This window comes from Phocoena sinus, chromosome 3, assembly GCF_008692025.1.
Source record: "Phocoena sinus isolate mPhoSin1 chromosome 3, mPhoSin1.pri, whole genome shotgun sequence".
Classification (NCBI taxonomy): Eukaryota; Metazoa; Chordata; class Mammalia; order Artiodactyla; family Phocoenidae; genus Phocoena; species Phocoena sinus.
Genome location: NC_045765.1, coordinates 125,145,112 through 125,171,078, shown reverse-complemented (window position 1 = coordinate 125,171,078; position 25,967 = coordinate 125,145,112). Strand labels below are relative to the sequence as shown.

Here is a 25,967-nt window from a genome sequence, read left to right as displayed (position 1 = left end):
ATAAAAATAGACAAACAATGGAACAGAATTGAGAGCCCAGAAATAAACCCACACGTGTGGTCAGTTAATTTATGACAAAGGAGCCAAGAATATGCAATAGGGAAAGGACATCTCTTCAATAATTGGTGTTGAGAAAACTGGACAGCCATATGTGAAAGAATGAAACTGGACCATTCTTTCATGTTGTTAGTTACTTGATGTCAGTCTTAGTGATGATTTTTTATTTTGGATCTGACTCCAAAAGCAACAACGGCGAAAGCAAAAGTCAACATTAGGACAACATTAACCGAAAAGCTTCAAGGAAGTCATCAGCAAAATGAAAAGGTGACCTACTGAATGGGAGAAAATATTTGCAAATCACATTTCTGATAAGGGGTTAATATGTAAAATATAGAAAGAACTCATTCATCTCAATAGTAAAAAACCAAGGAATTCGAATAAAAGGGCAGAAAATCTGAATAGACATTTTTTCAAAGAAGACATACAGCTGGCCAACAGGCACATGAAAAGATGCTCAACATCACTAATCATCAGGGAAATGTAAATCAAAACCACAATGAGATATATCACCTCACACCTGTTATAAATGGCTTTTATCAAAAAGACAAGAAATAACAAATGTTGGCAGGGATGTGGAGAAAGGGGTATCCTTATTCATTGTTGGTGGGAATTGCTGCAGCCACTATGGAAAAGAGTATGGAGGTTCATCAAAAAATTAAAAATAGAACTGCCATATGATCCAGCAATTCCATTTCTGGGTATTTATCCAAAGAAAATGAAAATACTTAACTTGAAAAGATATGTATACCCCTATGTTCATTGCAGCATTATTTACCATAGCCAGGATATGGAAACAACCTAAGTAAGTGTCCATCAATGGATGAATGGATTAAGAAAATGTGGTATACAGTGGAATATTATTCAGCCATAAAATAGAATGAAATCTTACCATTTGCAACAACATGGATGGACCTTGAGGGCATTTACGCTAAGTGAAATAAGTCAGAGAAAGACAGATACTGTATGATCTCACTTATATGTGGAATCTAAAACAAAACAAAACAGAAACCAAGCTCATAGATACAGACAACAGATTGGTGTTTGCAGAAATGGTGATTAAAAGGTATAAACTTCCAAAAATAAATGGGTCATGTGGATATAATGTACAACATGGTAACTGTGGTTAGTAATACTGTATTGCACATTTGAGAGTTGCTAGAAGAGTGGATGTTAAGAGTTCTCATGTAAGAAAAAAATTTTGTAACCGTGTATGGTGATGGACGTTATTAAAATAGACTATTATGGTGATCATTTCTCCATGTATACAAATACGGAATAACTATGTTGTACACTTTAAACTAATACAATGTTATATGTCACTTATACCTCAATAAAAAAAAGAAGAAACCAGATGTGATTGATTTTCACAGCTATAAAGTGTTCTACCATATGAGTATGTCACAACTTAAGTCTGCTGCTGATAGATATGTGGGTTGCCAGTTTTATATTAAAAAGCTGCTGAATTATTATATTATGAAGCTGAATTATTTGTATGTCTCCTGGTACATATGTGCAAGTATTTCTCTAGAGTCCTCCTACCCTTTCTCTTGCTATGAAATATCCTCTTAATCTTTAAATTGAAACATTAGAAATTTACCTTAAAGCAGCCCAAAGGACCTTTGTGGCTTAGATATTGGTGACCAGTTTGCTAAGGTCTAAGTAACCATACTAAGTAACTAGTAACCATATCAGATTCTTTTTAAAAAACTTTTTATTTTGAAATAATTTCAGATTTACAGAAAAGTTGAAAGATGTACAGAGAGTTTTCATAAGCCCTCTACCCAGCCTCCCCTAATGCTGACATCTTATACAACCGTGTGTCAGAACTAAAGAAATTAACATTGGTCCAGTACTATTAACTAAAGGCTTTATTCAGATTTCCCCAGCGTTTCTCCTAATGTCCTTTTTGAGCATCCAGTCCAGGATATCATATTGTATTTAGTCATTACGTTTCCTAGTCTCTTCTAATTTGTGATAGTTTAGTGGTCTTTCTTTGTCTTTTATGACCTTGACACTTTTGAAGAATACTGGGCAGGTATTTTTGTAGAATGTCCCTTAATTTGAGTTGTCTGGTGCTTTTCTCATGGTTAGATTGCGGTTCTGCATTTTTTGCAAGAATATCACAGAAATAGTAATGTTCACTTCTCATTGCATCATTTCAGGGGGTACCTGATATCAATTCGACTTGCAGTTGGTTATGCTAACCGTGATCACTTGCTTAAGTGACAGGTTTTTCCGCTATAAAGCCACTGTTTTTTACTTTTCATTAGATGGGAGTTACTAAAGTCCAGTCCATACTCAAGGGGAGGAGAATTAAGCTCCACCTACTGGAGGGAGGAGCATCAAAGAATTTAAGTTACATATCTGGAGGGGAGATTCTTTGAGACTATGCAAATATTCTGTTTCTCTTTAAAGCTTTACCCACTAATTTTATCATTCATCAGTATATCTTGGCCTGCAGCAAATATTACTGTGGTATTCTAATGATGATTTTTATTTCTCTCATCCTCTCTACATTTTTTAATTGGAATTCTTCTATAAGGAAGATGTGTCCCTTCTTCATTTATTTATTTATCCATTTAATAATTTTTAGCAGTATGGACTCAGATATTTATTTTATTCTTTGAGTTATAATCCAATACTAATGTTATTTTGCTGCTCAAATAGTTGCATCCTGGCCATTGGGGACTCTTTCAGGATGGAACAGTTCCCTCAATTTTTTTAAAGCACTTTCTTTCTGGCATCAGTATTTTCTTCATCCCAACCCTAGAATCAGCCATTTTTTTCCAAGAAGCTTTGGTTTCTTTTATTGGTATTTAGAAACCAAAACCTGGGCGTATCTTGTTTTTTTAAATACTGTTCTTCTTGAAAAAACATAGAGCCTTCTTATGTTAGACTTCTTATGTTAGATATGTTTATCCTAAAAGTTATTTTTTTATGTGTGAGGGAAAAGTGAGATTCATATGGTAACAGGTAGAAAAGTTAACCCTTTCTTATTAATATTGGTAGAAGTGATTAATCAGACACGTTACCACATCATATATTTCTAGTAATGAGAAGTAATTTCAGAATTTACCTTTTCAAGTTCATGGCACTTTTGTGGAAAACTTGAAAAGTAGTTTGTTCATTTTTCTCTAGTTATTACTTTCTCTCTGGGATATAATTGAGAACAATGAATCAAGGACAAAAGAAGAGCCCTTGAAACTGCCAAGCTGAATCCACCAATATCCCCAGACTCAAGTATGAGCACTTAACTCATAGAAGAAAACCTGAGGCCTGTGCTCAGACCTCATTTAGTCTTATCTTTACACAGCTCTAAAAATGGTGGTTATCTAGTTTCCAAAGTCCTAGAAAGGTGTAAACCAACATTTTAGAAGAACTAGAGGGGATGCAGCTATTAGTCAAAATGTCAGCATGAGAAGGGTGCATTTGACTTCCGCAAGGAAGGAGAGAGAAAGAGCAGACCAGTACTCGGCCATCAGGGCAGTGCAGAAGCTCTTTAGCTAAAAGGCCAATAACCTGGCTGAGTAATGCTGTTGAGGGCATTGCTGGGAGGACATAATGCAGTAAATGTTCATCATGATAACCTTGAGTCATCAAGCAAGTGTTAAATTAGATTTTTTGGATACTGTTTAGAAAGTTAAAATGTTCATACATTTTTTGAAAGATTTTCATCAACCTGTTGAAGTGAACATGCTGCTTCCAGGAATAAATCTTCCCTCAGTTTTTCAGGCTAAACCTTTTGTTCTTAAGAATTACTAAGAGGTGGGACTTCCCTGGTGGTCCAGTGGTAAAGAATTCACCTTACAATGCAGGGGACGTGGGTTCGATCCTTGGTCAGGGAACTAAGATCCCACATGCCACAGGACAACTAAGCCCACGTGCCACAACTACTGAGTTTGCATGCCTCTACTAGAGAGCCTGCATGCTGCAAACTGCAGAGCCCACGTGCTCTGGAACCTGCATGCCACAACTACAGAGCCTTCGCTCCCTGGAGCCTGCGTGCCACAACTAGAGAAGAGAAAACCTGCACACCACAACTAGAGAGAAACCCGCGCGCCACAACAAAGAGCCCACGCACCTCAATGAAGGTCCTGCGTGCCACAACTAAGACCCAACGCAGCCAAAAATAAAATAAATGAATAATATATAAATCTTTAAAAACAAAAAGAATTACTAATAGCCAAAGTTTTTGAGCATACAGCACTACTGTTTTAGTAAAGTCATGATCATGAATTCAGATCTTCATTTAATCTGGTTAATACCAGCTTAGTGTTCCCTTAGGGTATCAACCTTTCGCTTCTGATTTTCCCCCTTAAAAATTATATCATTAGTGTGGCTGTCATTGTTATACCAGGAAAATTCAGTTTCGTAGAAAGATTTGATGTATCAGAGGCCTTTTCAAAAAGAATGTATAACTATAATTTTCATATATTTATTTAGAGAAAAATAAAATATGTTTGAGGAAGAATCATCAAAGAGAATGAAGTGGAATTCCTTAGCTTTTTTAGAAATTATTTTAAGGCTAATATTTCTTTGGCTTGCCTAGATTTTTTTACCCTCTTGTTTAATACGATGCTGAATTTTGATATATATATTTTTAAAACTTAATAAACTTAGACTTGTGTTTCTAGTAGACCTGTCAAGCTGTCCCCCAAATAAAAAACTTTATTCTTGGCTCAGAATAACTGCAGATGTCCCCAGTTAGTTTATAAATGGTCTGGGTAGAGTTTGGAGTTGCTGGAGAATATAGCATTCTCAGAAGAGATTCTCTTAGCCTTTTCTGATGAATTCCCTCCTGCTGTGCATGTGTATATAAAGGTAATTTTGATAGTGGAGTGAAGGATAAGGGAATGAGGCAAGGTACAATTGCATTTAGTAAATGGGGAAAGTGTGAGAAGAATTTGAAGGAACAAATGTTAGGAGAGGGAGAGAAATGAAAGAGAAGGACCAGTTAGACCAGTAGAAGATACTGTGGTAGCTGTCACTCATCTCATCTTTACTCTTCTCCCTCTACCATGTTTTACAGTCCTAACGTTTATAGGTTTTCTGAAGCAGGGAAAAATAACTTTCTGTTGGAGATGAGGCCTTTTCCAATTTCTGACTACCCTTTTAAGTAAAAGAAAAGAGGCAACTTTATTACAGTCTCAAGTAGTGGGGTTCATACTCAGCCAGAGAAATTAGTATGACTAATATGAAACATTTGTTAAGCTAATGTGCTTGATTTATAATGTATGGCCATATGCTTTTTTCCTCAAAATTCCAAAGCCTGAAAACTAGCCACATAGTTCATTTCTCAAGTTTTATTTTTTTGCTTTAAACTGTGGAATTTTCCTTGACTATAATATTTATGTTTTAGGCAATTAAAGTAGCTTTTTAAAAACATAATTCTGGGGCTTCCCTGGTGGCGCAGTGGTTGAGAGTCCGCCTGCCGATGCAGGGGACACAGGTTCGTGCCCCGGTCCAGGAGGATCCCACATGCCGCGGAGTGGCTGGGCCCGTGAGCCATGGCCACTGAGCCTGCGCGTCCGGAGCCTGTGCTCCGCAACGGGAGAGGCCACAACAGTGAGAGGCCCGCGTACCGCAAAAAAAAAAAAAAAAAAAAAAAAACATAATTCTGATTGATTAAAGAAGTTGAACACATATCTTTTGATTGGTCTTTTATGTTGTTGAATTATTGTATTTTTATCTGCATTTAATACATATGTTAGTTTTATGATGAAATAGAGTAGTAATCAGTCATTGAGTCCTATACATGATGCCAGTTATTTATCATCATTTATCCTCCTTTAATTTCCATTATAAACCTGTTCTAGAACTACTGTTGTTTCATCATTTGGTGCTTAGTATTATGTGGGCTATAAATCCCCTATTCTCAAGAATGGATAATATAGTCTCTTGAACTTGGATAAGTATGGTTGCCTCCAAATAGGTGAGTACTTGGATAGGTATTCCAGTTGCCTGTAAACATCTTAGAAATAAACTGAATATACTTTTTAAAAACATTAAATTCTTTTTTAAAAAGCCCTTGAAAGTTCATTATGAACGAAAGAAAAAAATACTTTGAGCCAAAGTCTGGGTTTTCATCATGTATTTTGAATGTGAGTATATATAGTTTGGTTGCCTTTGACTTGTTTAGAATCTAAGGTGTTGGAGTATGGGGGAGATCTATAAGATTCTAAATAAGTGAATAGATAACATGCTGAACTATGAAATATTCTGCATAATTTTGTGCATATTTTTTGGGGAGCGTTTATTGCCCTTTTTTAGCTTGTCAAGAGATCTGTGCCCACCCCCTGCTCCTTCTCCGCAAAAAAGAAAAGAAAGTAAGGGGCCACTGACCTAGTCCTTTAGCCTCCTTTTGCAGATATGAAAATAAAGCCACAGACTCAAGGTCAAACAGCTAGTTAGTAGCAGAGCTGGGATTAAAACCCAAGTCTCTCTCCCAGGTCAGTTCTCATTCCATTATACTGACAAGCCTCAGGCACATTATTTTGATTATGCAACACAGGCTAAGCCATTGTATACGTAATTGCTACTTAATTAGCACTCTTTCATATCTGAAGCTGTTCGGGTTTATATTTCTTGTTTAAAATGAATAGTAGTCCCAAATTTGGCATAGAAGTTATCTATTTTAACTTATTCAAAATATTTTTTAAAATCCTGAAGTTTGGTAACATCAGATCATCATTATTTGTAAACAGCTTTAATGATTACTTGATATCGAAAGGAAAATTGTGGTTAAAGCCCTGAGCCAATACCTGCGTTTTTCTGACTTTTTTCTGTAATGTTACCATCACCACATCTAACAGAAATGCTCTTCTAGAAAGAAAAACGGAGCTGGAGGAATCAGGCTCCCTGACTTCAGACTATACTACAAAGCTACAGTACTCAAGACAGTATGGTACTGGCACAAAAACAGAAATATAGATCAATGGAACAGGCTAGAAAGCCCAGAGATAAACCCACGCACATATGGTCACCTTATCTTTGATAAAGAAGGCAAGAATATACAGTGGAAAAAAGACAGCCTCTTCAATAAGTGGTGCTGGGAAAATTGGACAGCTGCATGTAAAAGAATGAAATTAGAACACTCTCTAACGCCATACACAAAAATAAACTCAAAATGAGTTAAAGACCTAAATGTAAGGCCAGACACTATCAAACTCTTAGAGGAAGACATAGGCAGAACACTCTATGACATAAATCACAGCAAGATCCTTTTTGACCCCACCTCCTAGAGAAATGGAAATAAAAACAAAAATAAACAAATGGGACCTAATGAAACTTGAAAGCTTTTGCACAGCAAAGGAAACCATAAACAAGACCAAAGGACAACCCTCAGGGGGAGAAAATATTTACAAATGAAGCAGCTGACAAAGGATTAATCTCCAAAATTTACAAGCAGCTCACGCAGCTCAATATCAAAAAAAAACCCAATCCAAAAATGGGCAGAAGACCTAAATAGATATTTCTCCAAAGAAGATATACAGATTGCCAACAAACACATGAAAGAATGCTCAACATCATTAATCATTAGAGAAAAGCAAATCAAAACTACAATGAGATATCATCTCACACCGGTCAGAATGGCCATCATCAAAATATCTACAAACAGTAAATGCTGGAGAGGGTGTGGAGAAAAGGGAACCCTCTTGCACTGTTGGTGGGAATGTAAATTGATACAGCCATTATGGAGAACAGCATGGAGGTTCCTTAAAAAACTACAAATAGAACTACCATACGACCCAGCAATCCCACTACTGGGCATATACCCTGAGAAAAGCGTAATTCAAATAGAGTCATGTACCACAATGTTCATTGCAGCTCTACTTACAATAGCCAGGACATGGAAGCAACCTAAGTTTCCATCAACAGATGAATGGATAAAGAAGATGTGGCACATGTATACAGTGGAATATTACTCAGTTATAAAAAGAAACGAAATTGAGTTATTTGTAGTGGGGTGGATGGATCTAGAGTCTGTCATACAGAGTGAAGTGAGTCAGAAAGAGAAAAACAAATACCATATGCTAACACATATATATGGAATCTAAAAAGGAAAAAAAATGGTCATGAGGAACCTAGGGGCAAGACGGGAATAAAGACGTAGACCTACTAGAGAATGGACTTGAGGATACAGGGAGGGGGAAGGGTAAGCTGGGACAAAGTGAGAGAGTGGCATGGATATATATACACTACCAAACATAAAATAGATAGCTAGTGGGAAGCAGCTGCATAGCACAGGGAAATCAGCTCAGTGCTTTGTGACCACCTAGAGGGGTGGGAGGGAGGGAGAGAGACGCAAGAGGGAAGAGATATGGGGACATATGTATATGTATAACTGATTCACTTTGCTATAAAGCAGAAACTAACACACCCTTGTAAAGCAATTATACTCCAATAAAGATGTTAAAAAAAAATGCTGTTCTAGGCTAAAATGGAATGTCTCTTCATTTACGTACTTTGCTTTCAGAAGAAATAAAACCAAATTGCTTTTTGAAGTAGTGTATATTTATTATTAGTGGCACTTTTGTGAGATTTTGAAAAAGTCACACGTAAACAGGGTTATTATCTACAATAAAAGTTTAATTCTTACTACTCCTGCACATATGCTTCCTGGGTAAGGCACATAGATAATTTGTTTTCAGACTTTTCTATCTTGTAGCTTCAAATTCATGCTAGAGCAATTTGGTAGAGTATTCAAATTTTATTTAACCTCTCTACTTAAATAAAATTTTTACTTCTTCATTCATTCGTTCATTTTCTCAGTAAATTTTGAGCACATGTCACACGCCAGGCACTGTTTCTAGGTACTTGTAAGTGCTACCAGGATGTTATCAGTCCTTCTCTCATAGGACACCCCAATTAATACCTGTTAACATACATAGAACACAATTTGGGAAATGAAGGTTTGTACTGTTTCTCTTTTTTATTTCTGGAAACCACCTCTGATTTGACTTCTTAGCTATCAGTTACCTAGTAATCCAGTGACTTCTCAGAACTGAAACCCTTGTGTTCATGGATGCTTCCCATAGAGACTTGTATATCACCTGTTAACCAAGTTAAGGGATTAGGGAAGTGGTTGTTCATAATATTTAATATTTCATAATACTTAATGGGTAGTAGGGAAAGAATGCAGATATTTAGGTGGTGAAGGCAGGGCAGACAATAGATTCAATCCTTTCATTTCATTTTTAATGGGCTTTCTTTTATGTTTTTATATTATAAATATATAATATATTATTATTTTATATTATTTTGCGTAATAAACTTCACCTATATTTATGCAATCTGAGACTTTAACGGTTTGGTTTTAGATATGAAAAATAACAAAAAGGTATGCCTTAAGAATCTCAGTTATAGACAGATGGCTGAAAATTATGTAGATAAAAATTAAATGTTTACTCTCTTTCGTATTGAATTTCAAAACTTTAAAAAATTCTCCCCACATGCCAGTTACATATATGTGACTGCACCTATAGCAGTGTCTGTCCTTTTTCTCTCCCCTTCCCTGAGCCATAGCTTCCAAGTCCTTTGAGGTGACCATTGATTCAATTCTGTAGCAGCCAGGGCAGGTCAAAGGTCTTGTGTGAGTGGTTGTGGTAACTACCATCCTTAATCTTGTCATGGGTAGCTCTCCATAACTCCTGCCTACCTACACACTATTTTTTTAAAAATCTATTTCCTTTATTTAATAAATGAGGAAAGAAGAGGGAAGAAGAAATAGATATTAATAAGTAACTTGCCCAAGAGGCTAACATTAGATAATGGCTGAAATTAGAACCAGGAGCCTAGTCTTTCTCTGCCTTGTCATACTGAGTGCTGTAATACGTCTTCTCTGGAGTATGGCTGAGCCAAAAGAGGGCTGAGCATCCATGGGTTAAGGAGAGCCTGGGAGTGTCCTGTTGCCAAAGTAGGCTGGGCCAGTCAGTAGGCAGAACTGCATTGAGGGCATTGATGACCCTTAGTGTTTAAACTTGGTGTGTGGTTATTGCCAGGCTCCCAGAATGTCTGCTGGACATCATTTATGTAGCAAATTCTTTACTTGGGAAGACTTTAAGCACGTTTTCAATTTTAGCCAAAGCACTTTTTTTTCTTCTAAGTAATTTATGTTTGTTGTAGAAATCTTAGAAAAAGCATTGCCCCTACATCAACCAAAACAAGTTAAATAAACATTCATCTGTAATCACACTGCTCTGAGACATGGGTGGGAATGTCTTAGTATGTTTCATCCACATTTTGAACCAAAGTCTCTTCGCTTCTCTTTTATCACTGTATTTAAGAAAAAAATGTACCTCTTAGCCAAAGTATCAGTACATCTACCTTGCTGTTCTTTTTTTTTTTCTTATTAAAGACTTGTTTATATTTTTTGGTAATAGTTTTTTTTTTAATTGAAGTGTAGTTGATTTACAGTGTTGTGCTAGTTTCAGGTATACAGCAAAGTGATTCAGTTTATACATATATAGCTCCACTTAGGGAAGCTGGAAGTTATTTGAGACAAAATTAAGTATTCTCAGTCCCCTGCTTTTCTCTTCCGTTTGGAGGCAACTCACATTTTAAGAATGCGCTATGTAAAATGGGAACAAATTTTTAAAAATCATAGCAGTTCCATTAATTTGGAAATATGTATATATTAGTATAGAATTACTGCAACAACAGCAAACCCTTGTCCATTATTGTAATAGAAATGCTGGCATGCTCCTGGGAGCTTGACATTTCAAGCAGCATGTGCACTCAGGCTAAGGGACTAGGGTTTTAGTGCATGTGTTGGAAATGCTGTGCTTCCAAGAGCATGTGACATTTCTATTACAATAATGATGATAGCAGGCATTCCGTAGAAGGAATCCTTGTGGTGGTTTATATACCTTGTCAGTTCTTACAGCAGTCCTACAAGATAGATATTATTAATCCTTTTTTAGATGAGAAAATTGAGGCTGTTACTTGCTTAAGGTTATTTAACAAAACAGATCTTATTTTAGAAGGTTCTAATTCTCTCTAAAATTCTGTCTCACTTTGTGTTATCCTGCATATTCTGTTGCCTCTGACTTTCTCATATAGGGTACATTTTGCCTTAGGCAAAAAATGTGTTACTAAAATAGTTGCCAGTAATTTTTTTCCGTTAATTGGATTGTTTTGAATACACAAAGAACCTTCAATTATGAGGAATCCTATGGGACATTGTAAAACAATCTTTTTGTAGAAGTAAATACTCTGATCATTTTTAAATTTTTATATTTTAATTTAGATTTTTAATGAAGGTTTCACTTCAAATAGGATGGTATAGCTATAAGTATTAACAATTATGATAGTAATACATTTTTGTTAATAAAGATTGTTTTCATTTATTTTTCTTTCTTAACGCTCAGACCAGTTTAATGTCTCATATCTGATTTCTTGGAATTGGGAGCATTTTGGTTCCATGATAAGCAAGAAATTGTATACACTTTTTATATGAAAAATCGCATATTCCTTACTATTCTGTTTACTGTGTTTACTTAAATGTATTTTTACTAGAAAAGGCTAGTTTAGGCTGAATTCTAATCATCTTAGGTCGGCGACCCTGGACCAGCAGCCACAGCATCACCTGGGATGATGGGGTGGGGCCCAGGAATCCTGATGCACATTCGAGTTTGAGATGCACCAAACTATATGTTCCACCTACCAAGAGAGCAAGAGGGTTTGTGCGTTCTTTCACCTAACAAATGCTTCTTGAGTGTTTCCTCCAGGATAGTCCTCTGTGACAAGGGTGCTACAGAACTCTGCTGTCTCAGATGATATCACAGCCCTCTGCTTCGAGCTTAACTCGGTATAAGCGAGACGTGAACACTTAGAAATAGGCTTTAATTTAAAGTTGAGGGGTCAAGCCGGAGTTCCAGGGTGTGGGTGGAGGAATTTGGCTACCGAGGCCTGCATTCTCCCTTCTGGGGTCTGAGCACACTTTTCTCCTTGCGTCTTGGCTCTGGTAAACAGACTTAGTTTCCAGAGTTTGTCCTTCACCTCAGCTCCTAAAGCAAATAGCCAAGCATCTCTAAAGGTTGTTTTGCTGTAAGCAGCAACAGGAAATAAACAAGTAAAAGGATCTTCTGTCCCCTTCCCCCTTAGGGGAAGTAAGACACAGGTGTGTAGAGGTGCTCAGAGTTGAACACCAAAGGGCTGTAGTAAACTTAATCTGTACTTTAGAGGTTGGGCATCCAGGTGAGAGGCCAAGTGAGGGAGGGGAAGAGGAGGGAGCACTGAATTGTAGGGGCGCCATTGGGGGCTATACAGATCAGGGCAAGGGAGCCTGGCTGATCTGGTCTTCAGGAAAGGTGGAAGTCTGGAGCTGCTTTGCTTGTATTAGAGAAGGTTGGCATTAGAGAAAGTGGAATTTAAAAATTGGGGCAGATAATTTAAATTCCTAAGCACTTTGTGGCTTTATAGTTGTGCACATAACTCAAATTCTACCTAATTTGTTTATCACCCCTCCTCCCCCGGCTGCCCACCCAGAATCTGGGGCTGGGCAATGGTTGTTTCCCTCAAGTATGCATGTTAAAATACAGAAATACGTTTTGGAAAATTACTTGACAGTAATGGGGGGGAGGGGCTTATGTACTTCAAGATTGGGGATGACACAGAGTGATGTGATTTTTTTTTTTTTTTTTTTTTTTAATCCAACACAGTCTCCTTAAACTCAGCTTCTTCTAGGTGCTCATTACAGATGGCTAAATTAGTGGATCAGTGTCTTTTTTTTTTCAGGAATAATATTAAATAACTATGTAATGACATTCATATCTAACACAGTTATTCTGATCATACGGGTCCTTGTGTGAAGTGTTGTGAGGATCTACATTAACGAGGAAACAAAACCAATACTGAACAGAGTGCCTCTGGGAACTCTTGATTGGGCCCATCCAGTGCATGCTCCGTAAATTTTTATGTTGTTTATATGGTGTGCTGTGGTTTACAGTCTGGTCTTTGCATTAATTTGCCATTGTCTTTCTCTCAAATATTAATGAAGTGTAGGAGCAATTCTAGTCCAAATAGGCATTTTAAAGGTGGACTTCAAAACAAAGCTTTTCCTTTAAAAAATAATTTTTCTGAAAGACGGAAACCACTTCATTAATGATTGCCGGCAAAATCTCCTAATGTCTTTCCATAAGCTGTTTAAGCTTAGTGTTAGAAATTAGGGCTAGAGGATTTAATTAGGCAGCTCACAGGATGCAGTCTCTTTAATTTAGGATATCCCTTTGAGAAAATTACATAGTTGAAGAAAGAATATCATATTTTAGACAAGTTGGTTTTGAGTTGAGTTTATTGCCTCTGTCTTGGTCCCTTAATGTGTCTGTACTGCTGATCTGGAAATTAAGGTTGATTTGAATTAAAACTTTTTGTTTTTTAAAATTGATAATTGCAGCATGGCATGTTAGATTGTGTGCAGTTCTCAGAGTTAGGAAAGGTAAAAGTTGGGTTTTGTGGGGCAATGATTAACTCATATATTTTACCAGGGACACATAATCAGGTATTAGTTACTATACATTTAGCCAATGCACTGGGTTAGCAAACCAATGAATGCTTTGTTATGAGAGTGGTTAACACTTCTGCATTTTTAGACTTAGCTTTAGAAACTTAAAAGAAACCTCTTACAACCCTTGCCATCCTTTCAGCCATAACATTGCATTGCTTTGGTTTCTGCCTTTAATTTCCCCGGGGATTCTTTTTATTTAGGAAAAGGGTGAAAGATGTATTTGTGTAAGTACTACACCAGTGCTTCTGTTAAATTCTTTTTCAACAAAAAATATGTTACTTGAGCACCTCATGCACAGGGTGCATATTTTTCTGAAAAGAATGTGCCCTGAAAGCAGTAGTTTTTAGTGTGTATTTATTTCATGTCTACCAGTTTACTTTAGCTTAGACAATTTCTAATGTTTTCAGTTTGTTACCATTTTTCAGTTAACTGAGCACATATACATATATGCACAAAGTGGCCAAGCTTTAGAAATTCTTTGTGTATTTTAAAACAGTTGTCTCTCCCGTCTGATATCATGGGTCTCCTTGTCACCTTTAAAATGCAACTAAAATCTAACCTTAGATATGGAAAATCAGCTTTCAAGGAAAGCTTATTTTTAGAATATCAGTGAAGAATTTAATATTTACTTTCTAGAAACCTTAATTCTCATTAATGTGAAATTAATGTAGACGATTCAATCGTGTAGTTCTCATGTGAGAAATTTGCCCCTTCAGTGTTTCCCTGCTAAGTCTTATAAACTACCGACCTACCGTAAGGTCCAAGTGCAAAAATGAAAATGTTTTGAAAGCCTCTCTGGGAGCTCTGGGTATCCCTGGACCATGCTTTGAGAATCATTGCATTATAATATTTTTGAGGTATCTATGGTTACCTAAAAAAATCTCTCCCCGAACATTTTCTAGTTCTCTCTGTGTGAAAGTACACTCTTTCGCATTTATTTTCCAAGTTACTTCAAGAATGAGGTTCCTCCTTCCCCCCAAGATTCCAGTAGCCATAGAGGAAAAAAAATGTATTATGGATAAAAGGGAATGTTTCTAGCACCCCTCCCCCCTATTTCTCCAGCTGGGAAGGGAAGGAAAGGGAAATAAAATTTAATGAGCACTTTTACTATGTGCCAGGTGCTTTACATATGTTATTTCAGTTTAATCCCCAGAACAATCCTAGGAGGTATTTCTAACCACATTTTGCACAAAATACAGCAAGTATCAGAAAGGATAAACAATATGCCCAGATCACACAGCATTTAAGTGGACAGAACCTGATCCGAATCAAAGTCTGTTACCAAGGCCTATACAACACTGAGCCTTGGTTTCTGCTTTGTTTTTCTTTAGTTCCTGCAGGCTGAGAACGTGAATACTATCATTATATTGGGTGCTGTGGTGGCATGACGACAAAACGATTTGACTGCCCTGTGAGGTTTGCTCTTATGGAATTAACTGTCTTTGACAGATTATATTTTGTAAAGTCAAATATATTTATTAAAAAAGATTTATGTAGTTTCTTCAGTTTTAGTTCTTTGAAAATAAAACAGCTAAATTATCCATGGTTTACCACAGAGCACAGGATTACCCCTTTCTGTGTCCTCAGTTCTGTCATATCGAACAGCTGACTGTCCTAGAAGGAGATTTTTGCATTTATAATCCCAAAGCCGCTGGTCATCTGGGATTGTCAGAACTCCAGAAAGGCAAAATCCATTCTCAAGAACATTACTTTTTGTTTCAAGTCACGCAGTACCTAAAGGATAAGACCATTGAGGGATGCGGAGGAAGGAGAGGGGGAAGAATGTCTATCAAGACATCTCTAGTTACCTTTGAGGGAGGAATGTTCTCCTTGCTTCTCCTGTGAGTGCTATGGTATGATTTAGGACCCAGAGAGAGTGAGTTGGTGGAATTTCAAAGTTTCCTCAAATTGGAGAGGCCAAAATACACGACCACACAACCCTGAAGAGAGGCGTGATGGAACCTCCTACATGTTGACTCAGTACTGCACTGTCTTAAAAACTAGTGTACCTGCTGTCCCCTCTGTGTGTATGTAACTTTCCTGTATCTAAAGTAAAGCCTCTTACCTCTAGCAACATCAGCCATCCCAACCTAAAAGTAAGGAGGGAAAAACCCCAAATAGACCTCTGAGTATTAAACAGTTGACACAAATCTAATCAAATTAGAGGTGCAGCTGACTTGAGGGCAAAGAATTTTCTGTGAAAAAGGATAGCAGTATAGGAGGGGAGTCATTGTGATAGCTGATAGTAGAGAAAAAAACAAGAGCCTGCTTAAAAAATACTGCCACCTGCAGTTGTCTCTTACTACGGGGAATGCTGTCCCATTCACTTGGTAATACCCTGAATGGTCAGCTGATTAGGGTGGCAAGGTAGAACTTACATTTAGAAATATTTCCAACAAAAATAGTTGGATTTTTTTTTTTTTTTTTTTTTTTTTTGCGGTACGCGGGCCTCTCACTGTTGTGGCCTCTCCCGTTGCGGAGAACAGGCTCCGGATGCGCAGGGTCAGCGGCCATGGCTCACGGGCCCAGGCGCTCCGCGGCATGTGGGATCTTCCCGGACCGGGGCACGAACCCGTGTCCCCTGCATCGGCAGGCAGACTCTCAACCACTGAGCCACCAGGGAAGCCCCAAAATAGTTGGAATTTTAAAAGGAGTTTGGATACTTGAAAGATAATCTAGAATTACTTGGAAAAAGAACATTCATGAAATGCCTTAATCTTGACGATATTACATTAATGAAGTGTACTTTTATAAGACATGAATGTGTTTATTTGTGTCCTCACACATCTCTTGAGTTAGTTTTGAAAGTCACAATATTTTATAGTTTGTTTTTTAAAAAATTTTATGAGAATGGTAAATACTCAACATAATATAGTTGGATAGTAGGTGGGGTTTTCCCCCAGCATAATTGTACGATATCAGGATTCACTATACTTTACTTCTGACTTGTACAACTCACATGAATGAATAAAACCCTGTTTTGCAAAACCATTTGACGGCTTCATTGGTTCTGCTAAGGGTCTGTTCTCTTTTTTTTTTTTTAATTTTTATTGGAGTATAGCTGCTTTACAGTGCTGTGTTAGTTTCTGCTGTACAGCAAAGTGAATCAGCTATACGTATACATATATCCCCTCTTTTTTGGATTTCCTTCCCATTTAGGTCACTGCAGAGCACTGAGTAGAGTTCCCTGTGCTATACAGTAGGTTCTCGTTAGCTATCTATTTTATATGTAGTATCAATAGTGTATATATGTCAATCCCCATCTCCCAATTCATCCCACTGCCCCCTTCCCCATTGGTATCCATACCTTTGTTCTCTATGTCTGTGTCTCTGTTTCCGCTTTGCAAATAAGACCATCTGTACCATTTTTCTAGATTCCACATATATGTGTTAATATACAACATTTGTTTTTCTCTTTCTGACTTACTTCACTCTGTATGACACTCTCTAGGCCCATCCAGGTCTCTACAAATGACCCAATTTCATTCCTTTTTATGGCTGAGTAATATTCCATTGTATATATGTACCACATCATCTTTATCCATTACTCTGTTGATGGATATTTAGGTTGCTTCCATGTCCTGGCTGTTGTAGTGCTGCAGTGAACATTGGGGTACCTGTGTCTTTTTGAATTATGGTTTTCTCAGGGTATATACCCAGTAGTGGGATTGCTGGGTCATATGGTAGTTCTTTCTATTTTTAGTTTTATAAGGAACGCCATACTGTTCTCCATAGTGGCTGTATCAATTTACATTCCCACCAACAGTGCAAGAAGGTTCCCTTTTCTCCACACCCTCTTCAGCATTTATTGTTTATAGAGTTTTTGATGATGGCCATTTTGAGGTGATTTGTGAGGTGATAACCTCATTGTAGTTTTGATTTGCATTTCTCTAATAATTAGTGATGTTGAGCATCTTTTTATGTGCCTCTTGGCCATCTGTATGTCTCTTTAGGGAAATGTCTATTTAGGAAGGGCCTCTTCTTTGACAGTTAAATCAGTCTCTTTTGAAGCACCTCTTACACTATAGCCTTGCAGACTATTTAAATACTAGCTAGTCTAACTATTTTGGATTCTCAGTTGTCTTGGCTTTGCCTGTGATGGGAGTCCTTCAGTATCACTTTTGTGGAGAGACAAAGATGTTGACTTGGTGGATAAGGAGAAATAAAATAGTGTTAAGCTGGGAGAGATTGATTTTATAAATGGTTAGTTTATGATAACTATCTTCCTATAGTGACAGCTAGTTTCTTTTGTACACATATATATGTGACAGGTGGAAAACAGAGAACCTTTGCACTAAGTATACAGAATATACTTGGAAACTTTCTGGACTTATTTATGATCCATTGATCTTTTCTTGTCTTAATCTGTGACTGTCCCATGGACTTTTAATTATTGTAAGCTTTTAGTGCACTGGTATACAAGAAGGCAAGACTGCTCTTATTTTTCTTAATTTCTAAAATTTTCCTGGCTGTTTACTTTTTATGTGATCTTTTTTTCTCGTGGGGAAATACATTAAAATTTTTTTAAAAATATGATTACATTTGCTATGTATCCTTTCTTTAATTGCGGTTTTCCAAAAAAACTTCTTGACCAAAAGAGATGGAGGAGGAGACTGGAATATCCATTTAAAAACAGGGATAATCTCTGTGGAAGAAAACCAGAGGTTACCATATTACGGTTATCAGAATTCCTTATTGTGAAGCAATAATAGTGACTTGATTTTTGGAAATGCACTTCTTAAGTTGATAATCTGGTAAAAAAATATGACAACACTTTTCTCTTTCCACTGTGTTGCTGAATATGAATTATCAAGATGAAGTTACATTACTCTGAAAGATTTCTCGTAAGTTGAATAATGTTTCTCCCAGCGCCCTGGCCTAAAGGAACCCCTCTCTTGAAAGAGATAGTAAGTAGGGTTCAGATGCCCCACATGTGAACTCTAGGCATCATCTGGCTGTCCTTCTCGGTTCACATCTCTGTAGCTCCATGTGCAGCATCCTTTCCAGAGTTCCCACATGGTGAAAAGATCCTTCTCCTTGTGATTTAAGGGGAACCTGGAGAAATAGTGGCCTGCTAGATAAATTTTATTCAAGTAGCATAGATAGTGGAAGGCTGAGAGAGTCAGAGGCTTCATTACATTTCTGACATTCAAGTTTCTGTCGGGTACTTAATCCTGAGGTAAGCCTGTGCCCTGGAGGTTTCCCCTTAATGTTTATCACTGGCCCTCTGCATGTGGCTTTCACAGAGGGTAGATGGAACTGAATGGTGTGCCAAAAAACATTCAGGATAAGCTTCCCCATATTTAGGGAAAAGGAGTGATCCTTCGAAGCAGCGGCCAAGTGCCATTGGTCAGGGTGCAGTTTTCATTGGCTGTGAGCTGTAGCTAGAGCTATCCAAGGAGCCGTTGCTGCCTGTGCGGGTTGAGTGTCTCATTTCTGGATCCTTCGAAGCAGCGGCCAAGTGCCATTGGTGAGGGAGGTTGTGGAGGGTTCCTGTGTGGTTCTAAGTTGAGGCTACAAGGCCTCTAAGGCCCCTTGCCACTTGGTGATTTTGTGCACCCATGTGTGCATGTGAGCATGTTTAACAGCCTACCTCTGTACCAGCTTTACTCTGTATGATAGGAAAGAAAATAGTCATTGAGCTACTTCAGCTACGGTATGCGTGCGATTTGATGGGCTTTGCAGCCCCCCCTGCACATACTGCTCAGAGACGTTGCAATATTGGGGCTGCCTGGAATAAAGGTGGAAGGAAGGGAGGAGTTTGTTGAGAAGAAAGCTGAGCTGGCCTACTCTATTTTAAAACGTTGTTTAAAAAAGGGTGGAATGCTGGGGGAGAAAACTACTGATCTAGGGGATTTTGGTCAGGTATATACCACACACAGATTTAGAAGAGTAATGATGGCTTACTCTAGGTAAGCTATGGTCTAGGTATAGGTATGATGTGGTGTGTGAATATACATATATATAGGTGTGATGGTGGTATACTGCCGTAAGTGTTTTCATATGGCTGTGTAATAAACTACTTCAGCATGTCTGTTGAATAGCATTTATTTTTTACTTGTAAGGTGCAGGGAGAGGGAGGTTGGAGTGGCCAGAATGTTTTTACTTGAAAATAAAAGCTGTCATGTTTTATTCTTGCAGCTGTCAAGCACTGCGCATTTCAAAGAATTAAAATATTTTGTAGCATCTGAATGCAGAAACTGAACTCTCCTCCCCTTCTTTCACATAGGTTTCCACTTGAGTGGCACAGTGACAGAACCTGCAATACAATCGGAGCCAGAAACTGTTTGTAACGTGGCCATCAGCTTTGATCGTTGCAAGATTACCTCAGTGACCTGCAGCTGTGGAAACAAGGACATATTTTATTGTGCCCATGTTGTGGCACTGTCTTTATACCGCATCCGCAAGCCAGATCAGGTCAAATTGCATCTTCCCATTTCAGAGACTCTCTTTCAAATGAATAGAGACCAACTACAAAAGTTTGTACAGTATTTGATCACAGTGCACCACACAGAAGTTTTGCCAACTGCTCAAAAATTGGCAGATGAAATTCTTTCCCAGAATTCAGAAATCAACCAAGTTCATGGTGAGTATAGATACTCATTCTATAGATTGCTTCTCTGGATTATTTTTCATTTATAAATTTAATTCTTTTGCATGAAAATGAATTAAATATGAATTAGATCATCAACATTGCTCTTAGGTAGCTGAAGGTTTAAATTTAGTTTTGCATCCTAAAACATTTCTTTTGAAATGTTTTGTACCTTCTACTAGATACCAAGTCTTTTCTGCTCAGAAAAATTTCTCGTTTGTTAAAGCTTGGCTCTTATATGTTTATGTTTTGTAAAATTTCATCAAATACTGGGTATCAGTTATAGTGAACACAAATTCACCTTTGTCAGCTGTTGTCAGTAAACTGACTTGCGCATATTCAGAATTTTTTTCATTTTCTTAAAAAATTTATTTTCCAAGGCAGTAAGTTTCTGATATGATGCCTCATATTAAGAAAGTAACTTATTCTTAGAAAAAGATGAAAATTTATATAGAGAGAGTTTAGGATATGATTATTATTGTGTGTAAGAAATCTCAAAAAGGGTTTCTTTAAAGTCTTTTATACACTGAACTTGTTATCTCACTTATTTGTAAACACATGTATCAACTGTCAACATATAGTTGAAATATGGAACCAGTCAGTCACTCAACCCTATCCTTTTAGGTTTTCTTCAAAGTCCTTACTTGATGTAGCAGGTATAAATGTTTAAGGAAAGCAGTTTGAGATCATTTCTTAAAAACTTTTAAAATTGTGAGATACAACACAGAAAAGTGCATAGAATATGTATGTGTAGATTAACAAAGTGAACCAACATCCAGGCCCAGAAATAGATGACTCTCGGCACTTTGGAGGGTTCCACATGTCCCCTTCCAGTCAGTCATAGGCTCCTTTCTGTTTCCCATGGTAATCATTGCCTGATTTTTTATGGTAATCACTTCTTTGGTGCTTTGTGTTTTAACGTTAACATCACTAAACACTGGTTTAGTCTTATCTGATTTTAAACGTTATGTATCTGACTTCTTTCATTCAAAATCATGTTTATATGATTTATTCATATTGTTTCACGTACCTTTAGTTCATTCATTTTCATTGCTCTAAAGCAGCACCAGAAATACCAATAGAAGTACAGTGTGAGCTACATGTATAAGTTAAAATATCTTGTTAGCTTCACTTAAAAAGAAGCAAGTAAAATTAATGTTTTATTTATCTCAATATATCTAAAAAATTCAATATATTCATATCATACCAACATTCATAAATATCAATTCAACAAAAATATTGATATATTTCACTTCTTTTCCATATTAAGTCTTTGAAAATCTGTTGTCTGTTTTACACTTACAGCACATCTCACATCAAGCTCTAGCCACATTGCAAGTGTTCAATAGCCACATGGCTAGTGGCTACCTTATTGGACAGCACATACTCTATAAAGTATTCTAGGTATGAGGACACCACAATTTATTTGTCTCTCCCACTGTTGATGAACCTTGTTTTGAATAGAGCTGCTGTGAACATTCTTTTACAAGTCTCCTGGTATCTTGTGATACTTTTAATATGTCTTTTATGTCAGGGGAAAATCCACATAGACATATTTCTTCTAGTGCTCTCCATGTCAGTCTCAGCTTTATTAAAGGAGCTGTTATAAGGTGTGTAAAGCATTTTACTTGGTAGAGTCTGCCAGTGTTGAGTAACAGGATTGTAAACAAGTCTGCCACAGAAGTACCCTGGACCCACCAAAAGCACATGCATTCAAGGACTTTTTAAGCAGGCTTCTGCTCTGGCATATCATCTGTCTCAATCATGTTACCTTGTGAAAATTCAGGCCAGCTAACAGTCATCTCAGATTTCTCAGGAGCCTATTTGTGGCTTCCTATTAAATCGCTCATTGAAGGCAGAAGAATAGCATATACCATTTCTTCAAACTTTTATGCACTCTCTCTTTTTCCTTTTTTTAAAGTTCATATATTCCATTTGGTCATTTTGTTCTCTGAGTTTTAGTTTAACCAGAGGTCCACATCAACAGTAAGGTGTTTGTTCTGCATTTGTCTTCCTTGTTTTGAAGGATAGCAGCCCCCGAAGTTTCTTATCTAAAAGCTTTTAAAATGCATTTCTGTGTCGAAATAGTGGGACTAATGAAACAATATAAGCTAAACTTGGGTGTGAGAAAGTGTTCACATGACATTATATTTCTCTCAGACTTTCTAAAATTAGAAGAAAAAGATATCTAAGGAATATATAGATATATTAGATATATATTAGATATATCCTTATATATCTAAGGATATATCTAAGGAAATATCAAGGGCAGAATGCAGGTTAGCTTTAGACTCAATGTGATTTTCAAATAACTTTTGCATGAGAACAGTTTCACGAAAGCAGTGAACTTGAGAAGTTTATCCTGCCAGCTTTCTCTCCACTTAATTTATCCTAAGATTTGCTCCTAGCCTGGAAATGGGCCAATTACACAAGCTGCCTTCCTGCCTTCCATTCTAGTGTGACAAGTGGCAAAAAAAGAAGAGGCCCATGACCTTAAGTGTTGAAATGGGAAATCTGCTCCCTGGAGGGTCTTACTTTTAACTGTTAGATGAGACTTAGTAGGGGGTGGGATTTAAAATGTTTTGCAGTTATTTGACTACATGGTCCCACCTGCCTCCAAACATGTGTACATTAAGCGTTTTCTAAGTCATTTTAAAAGCAGTATTTCCTTGTATGGTTTCGAGGCGTGTATTTTTTCTTTGAGAAAAATGTCTTGAACATGAATATTGGGAAGAGTTCATGTTTCTCTAAGGAAAAGCATCACTTTTACCTTGCTAGATAAATAGGGTTAGGATAGGATTTAGATTAGATTATCTTAATAGGTATCTATAGGTATCTATCTTAATAGGTATCTATATATATCTTAAACAGAATGAGGTTTAGCTTATCTAAATCCTTTATAAGAGAAATTCATAATATAATTTTTAAGTAAATACAAACTATGTTGATAACAGGTTTTTCCTTTTCCTTGTGAACTTGTCCTAATGCTTCTTAAAATTCTGTTAGTTGCTTTACTTACTATTTTGAAATATTTTCTTTTTAAAAGAATTTTATGCTGAGGAATTAAAAGCTTTTTCAAGTCTATTTCAGGCATATTGTTTCTCAAAATTTCTTTGTAAGCTACATATTGCAAATTTATAATTGTAATAGTTTCTAGACTAAGAAGCCAAGGAGAATGTGTTAGTGACTTATCCAGGATCACAGGTTGAGTGAAAGTAGTCGGAATATAGAAGTAGTCATCATAATAGTTCAGTCCTTGTCAGTTTTTTACATTTCATTTTGTTTTCATAAAATGTCCTGCATAATTGTGATTAGATTAAATCAATCACTGTATGCTAAAAAGTGGGTGTAAGATAGTTAATGTTAATGGCCCTCCAAGGAGATTGCCAGTTGTAGTTTTGCATTGATAAGCAAAATTGTTTGTCTTGGTTTTATATTAAAATAAGACTTATGGGCTTCCCTGGTGGCGCAGTGGTTGAGAGTCCACCTGCCGATGCAGGGGACACGGGTTTGTGCCGGGAAGATCCCACATGCTGCGGAGCGCCTGGGCCCGTGAGCCATGGTCGCTGAGCCTGCGCGTCCGGAGCCTGTGCTCTGCAATGGGAGAAGCCACAACAGTGAGAGGCCCGCATACCGCAAAAACAAAACAAAACAAAAAAAACCAAAAAACTTTCTAGCTTCCATATTGTTAAGAAAAAGCTATTGTCTTTGCTAAGTATGTATTTGGAAATTTACTGATTTCTTAGTGCTAACCCACTCTCTTGATTAATTCAACTCAGCCTTTTTTGGGCTTTTTTGCTTCTTATTAAAGGAGTGCATTATAAATTAGTAAATTGTGGTGTAGGGACAGAACATTGAATTTGAAACCTGGAGGCCTAGAGTACAGTATTGTCTCTTCTGTGTATTACCTATGTGACCCTGGGTGAGACTCATTTTTTTCCTCATATTTAAAATGCTCATAATCTTCACTAGCAGCGTTGGAAAAATTTTAGTCATATAATATATACATGTGTAAAATATTAAAGAAAAGAGAGAGTTTACCTTATGTTGGAGTACCCATAAGTAGTCATAGTTAACAAGAAGAGGGAAGAAACCAATTGGGGGATGGATGATAATAGAGTTGTAGGTCAGCTTGCTGTGCTCTGACTCTCTGGCACATATTTCCTCCTCTTCTACTTTTTTCCTTTTGCTCTTTCTTTTAGTGACCTCCCTATGGGATAGCCTGTACTGGGCAAACTACAACAAAAAGGGACAGGTGGAGTGGAAACTGTGGCATTGGTCTCTGCTTGGAACAGAGGGAAAGGGTGTCATTTCTGTGGCCCTTTTACTCTCAGAGCTTGAGTCAATCCCAGAAGTAGCCTAGATTCATCCCTCACTTCAGTGCCATGTGTCCAGAGATACCATCTCAGTTAGCCAGATGTAGAAGGGATGTAAAGTTGACCCTTGAGCAACTTGGGGGTTAGAGGCGTCAACCATCTGCACAGCTGAAATTCCACGTGTAACTTATAGTCATTCGGTCCTGGGTACCTGCGGTCCTCTGTACCTGTGGTTCCTCATGCCCACAGTTCTTCTGTATCTGCAGTTCCACGTCTGTGGATTCAACTGGGGATTATGTAGTACTGTAGTATTTACTATTGAAAAAAAAAGTCCCTCTAAGTGGACCCATGTAATTCAAACCCAGTTGTTTAAGGGTCAGTTGTATTCATGTCAGGTGAGGGTGGACACATGACATCTAAGATGTTTTCCACTCCCGATTCTGTGACTCTTTGGTGATTGTATTTTTTACAGAGACACAGGAGGCACCTAGGATCCATACTCCAAAGATGTGCCTCTTGTAGTTCTACCCAAGTGTGCATTTGAGTGTTGTTCTTTCATCAGACATTTCAGTTTGTTTGAAGATGGTTCTTATAAAACTAGCACTATAAATTCCATTCATGCCTTCCTGTCCTGCTTAATTTAGCCTTCCAATGCTTCTGTGTCCCAATCATCATATATATGTCTATTCAGTCTCTTCCAGATATTACCAAACAAGCAAATCTACTCAGCCATCCCATGTCTGTTGTATAGCTTATGTTTACTTGATTATAAGCTCCATCAGGGCTGAAACTATGACCTGTGTATTTTGCCAGCCTCCCTAAGGACAATATTGAAGAAGTAATGGGCACACTGGGACTTCTCTGGGGGCGCAGTGGTTAAGAATCTGCTTGCCAGTACAGAGGACACGGGTTTGAGACCTGGTCTGGGAAGATCCCACATGGCGCGGAGCAACTAAGCCCATGCGCCACAACTACTGAGCCTGCTCTCTAGAGCCTGTGAGCCACAACTTCTTAGCCTGTGTGCCACAACTACTGAAGCTCGCGGGCCTAGAGCCCGTGGTCCGCAACAAGAGATGCCACCACAATGAGAAGCCCACACACCGCAATAAGAAGCCTGCGCACTGCAACAAAGAGTAGCCCCTGCTTGCCGCAACTAGAAGAAGGCCCTCGCGCAGCAATGAAGACCCAACGCAGCCCCCCAAAAAAAGCCCAGGACCAGATGGCTTCACAGGTGAAGTCTGTCAAACATTAAGAGAAGAGGTAACACCTGTCCTTCTCAAACTCTTCCAAAAAACTGCAGAGGAAGGAACACTCCCCAATTCATTCTACGAGGCCACCATCACCCTGATACCAAAACCAGACAAAGATGTCACAAAAAGGAAAACTACAGGCCAATATCACTGATGAGCATAGATGCAAAATTCCTCAACAAAATACTAGCAACACATTAAATCCAACAACACATTAAGAGGATCATACACCATGATCAAGT

At 37.6% G+C, this 25,967-nt stretch overlaps 1 protein-coding gene across 1 annotated transcript in view; it reads left to right on the top strand.

Moving 5' to 3' along the window:
• ZSWIM6 (zinc finger SWIM-type containing 6) overlaps window positions 1-25,967 on the top strand; it is a 207,303-nt gene that overhangs the window by 109,544 nt on the left and 71,792 nt on the right. Inside the window, exon 2 of the mRNA XM_032625295.1 lies at window positions 19,797-20,153. Coding sequence (XP_032481186.1) covers window positions 19,797-20,153 — 357 coding nt within the window. The remainder of the gene's footprint in view (window positions 1-19,796; window positions 20,154-25,967) is intronic.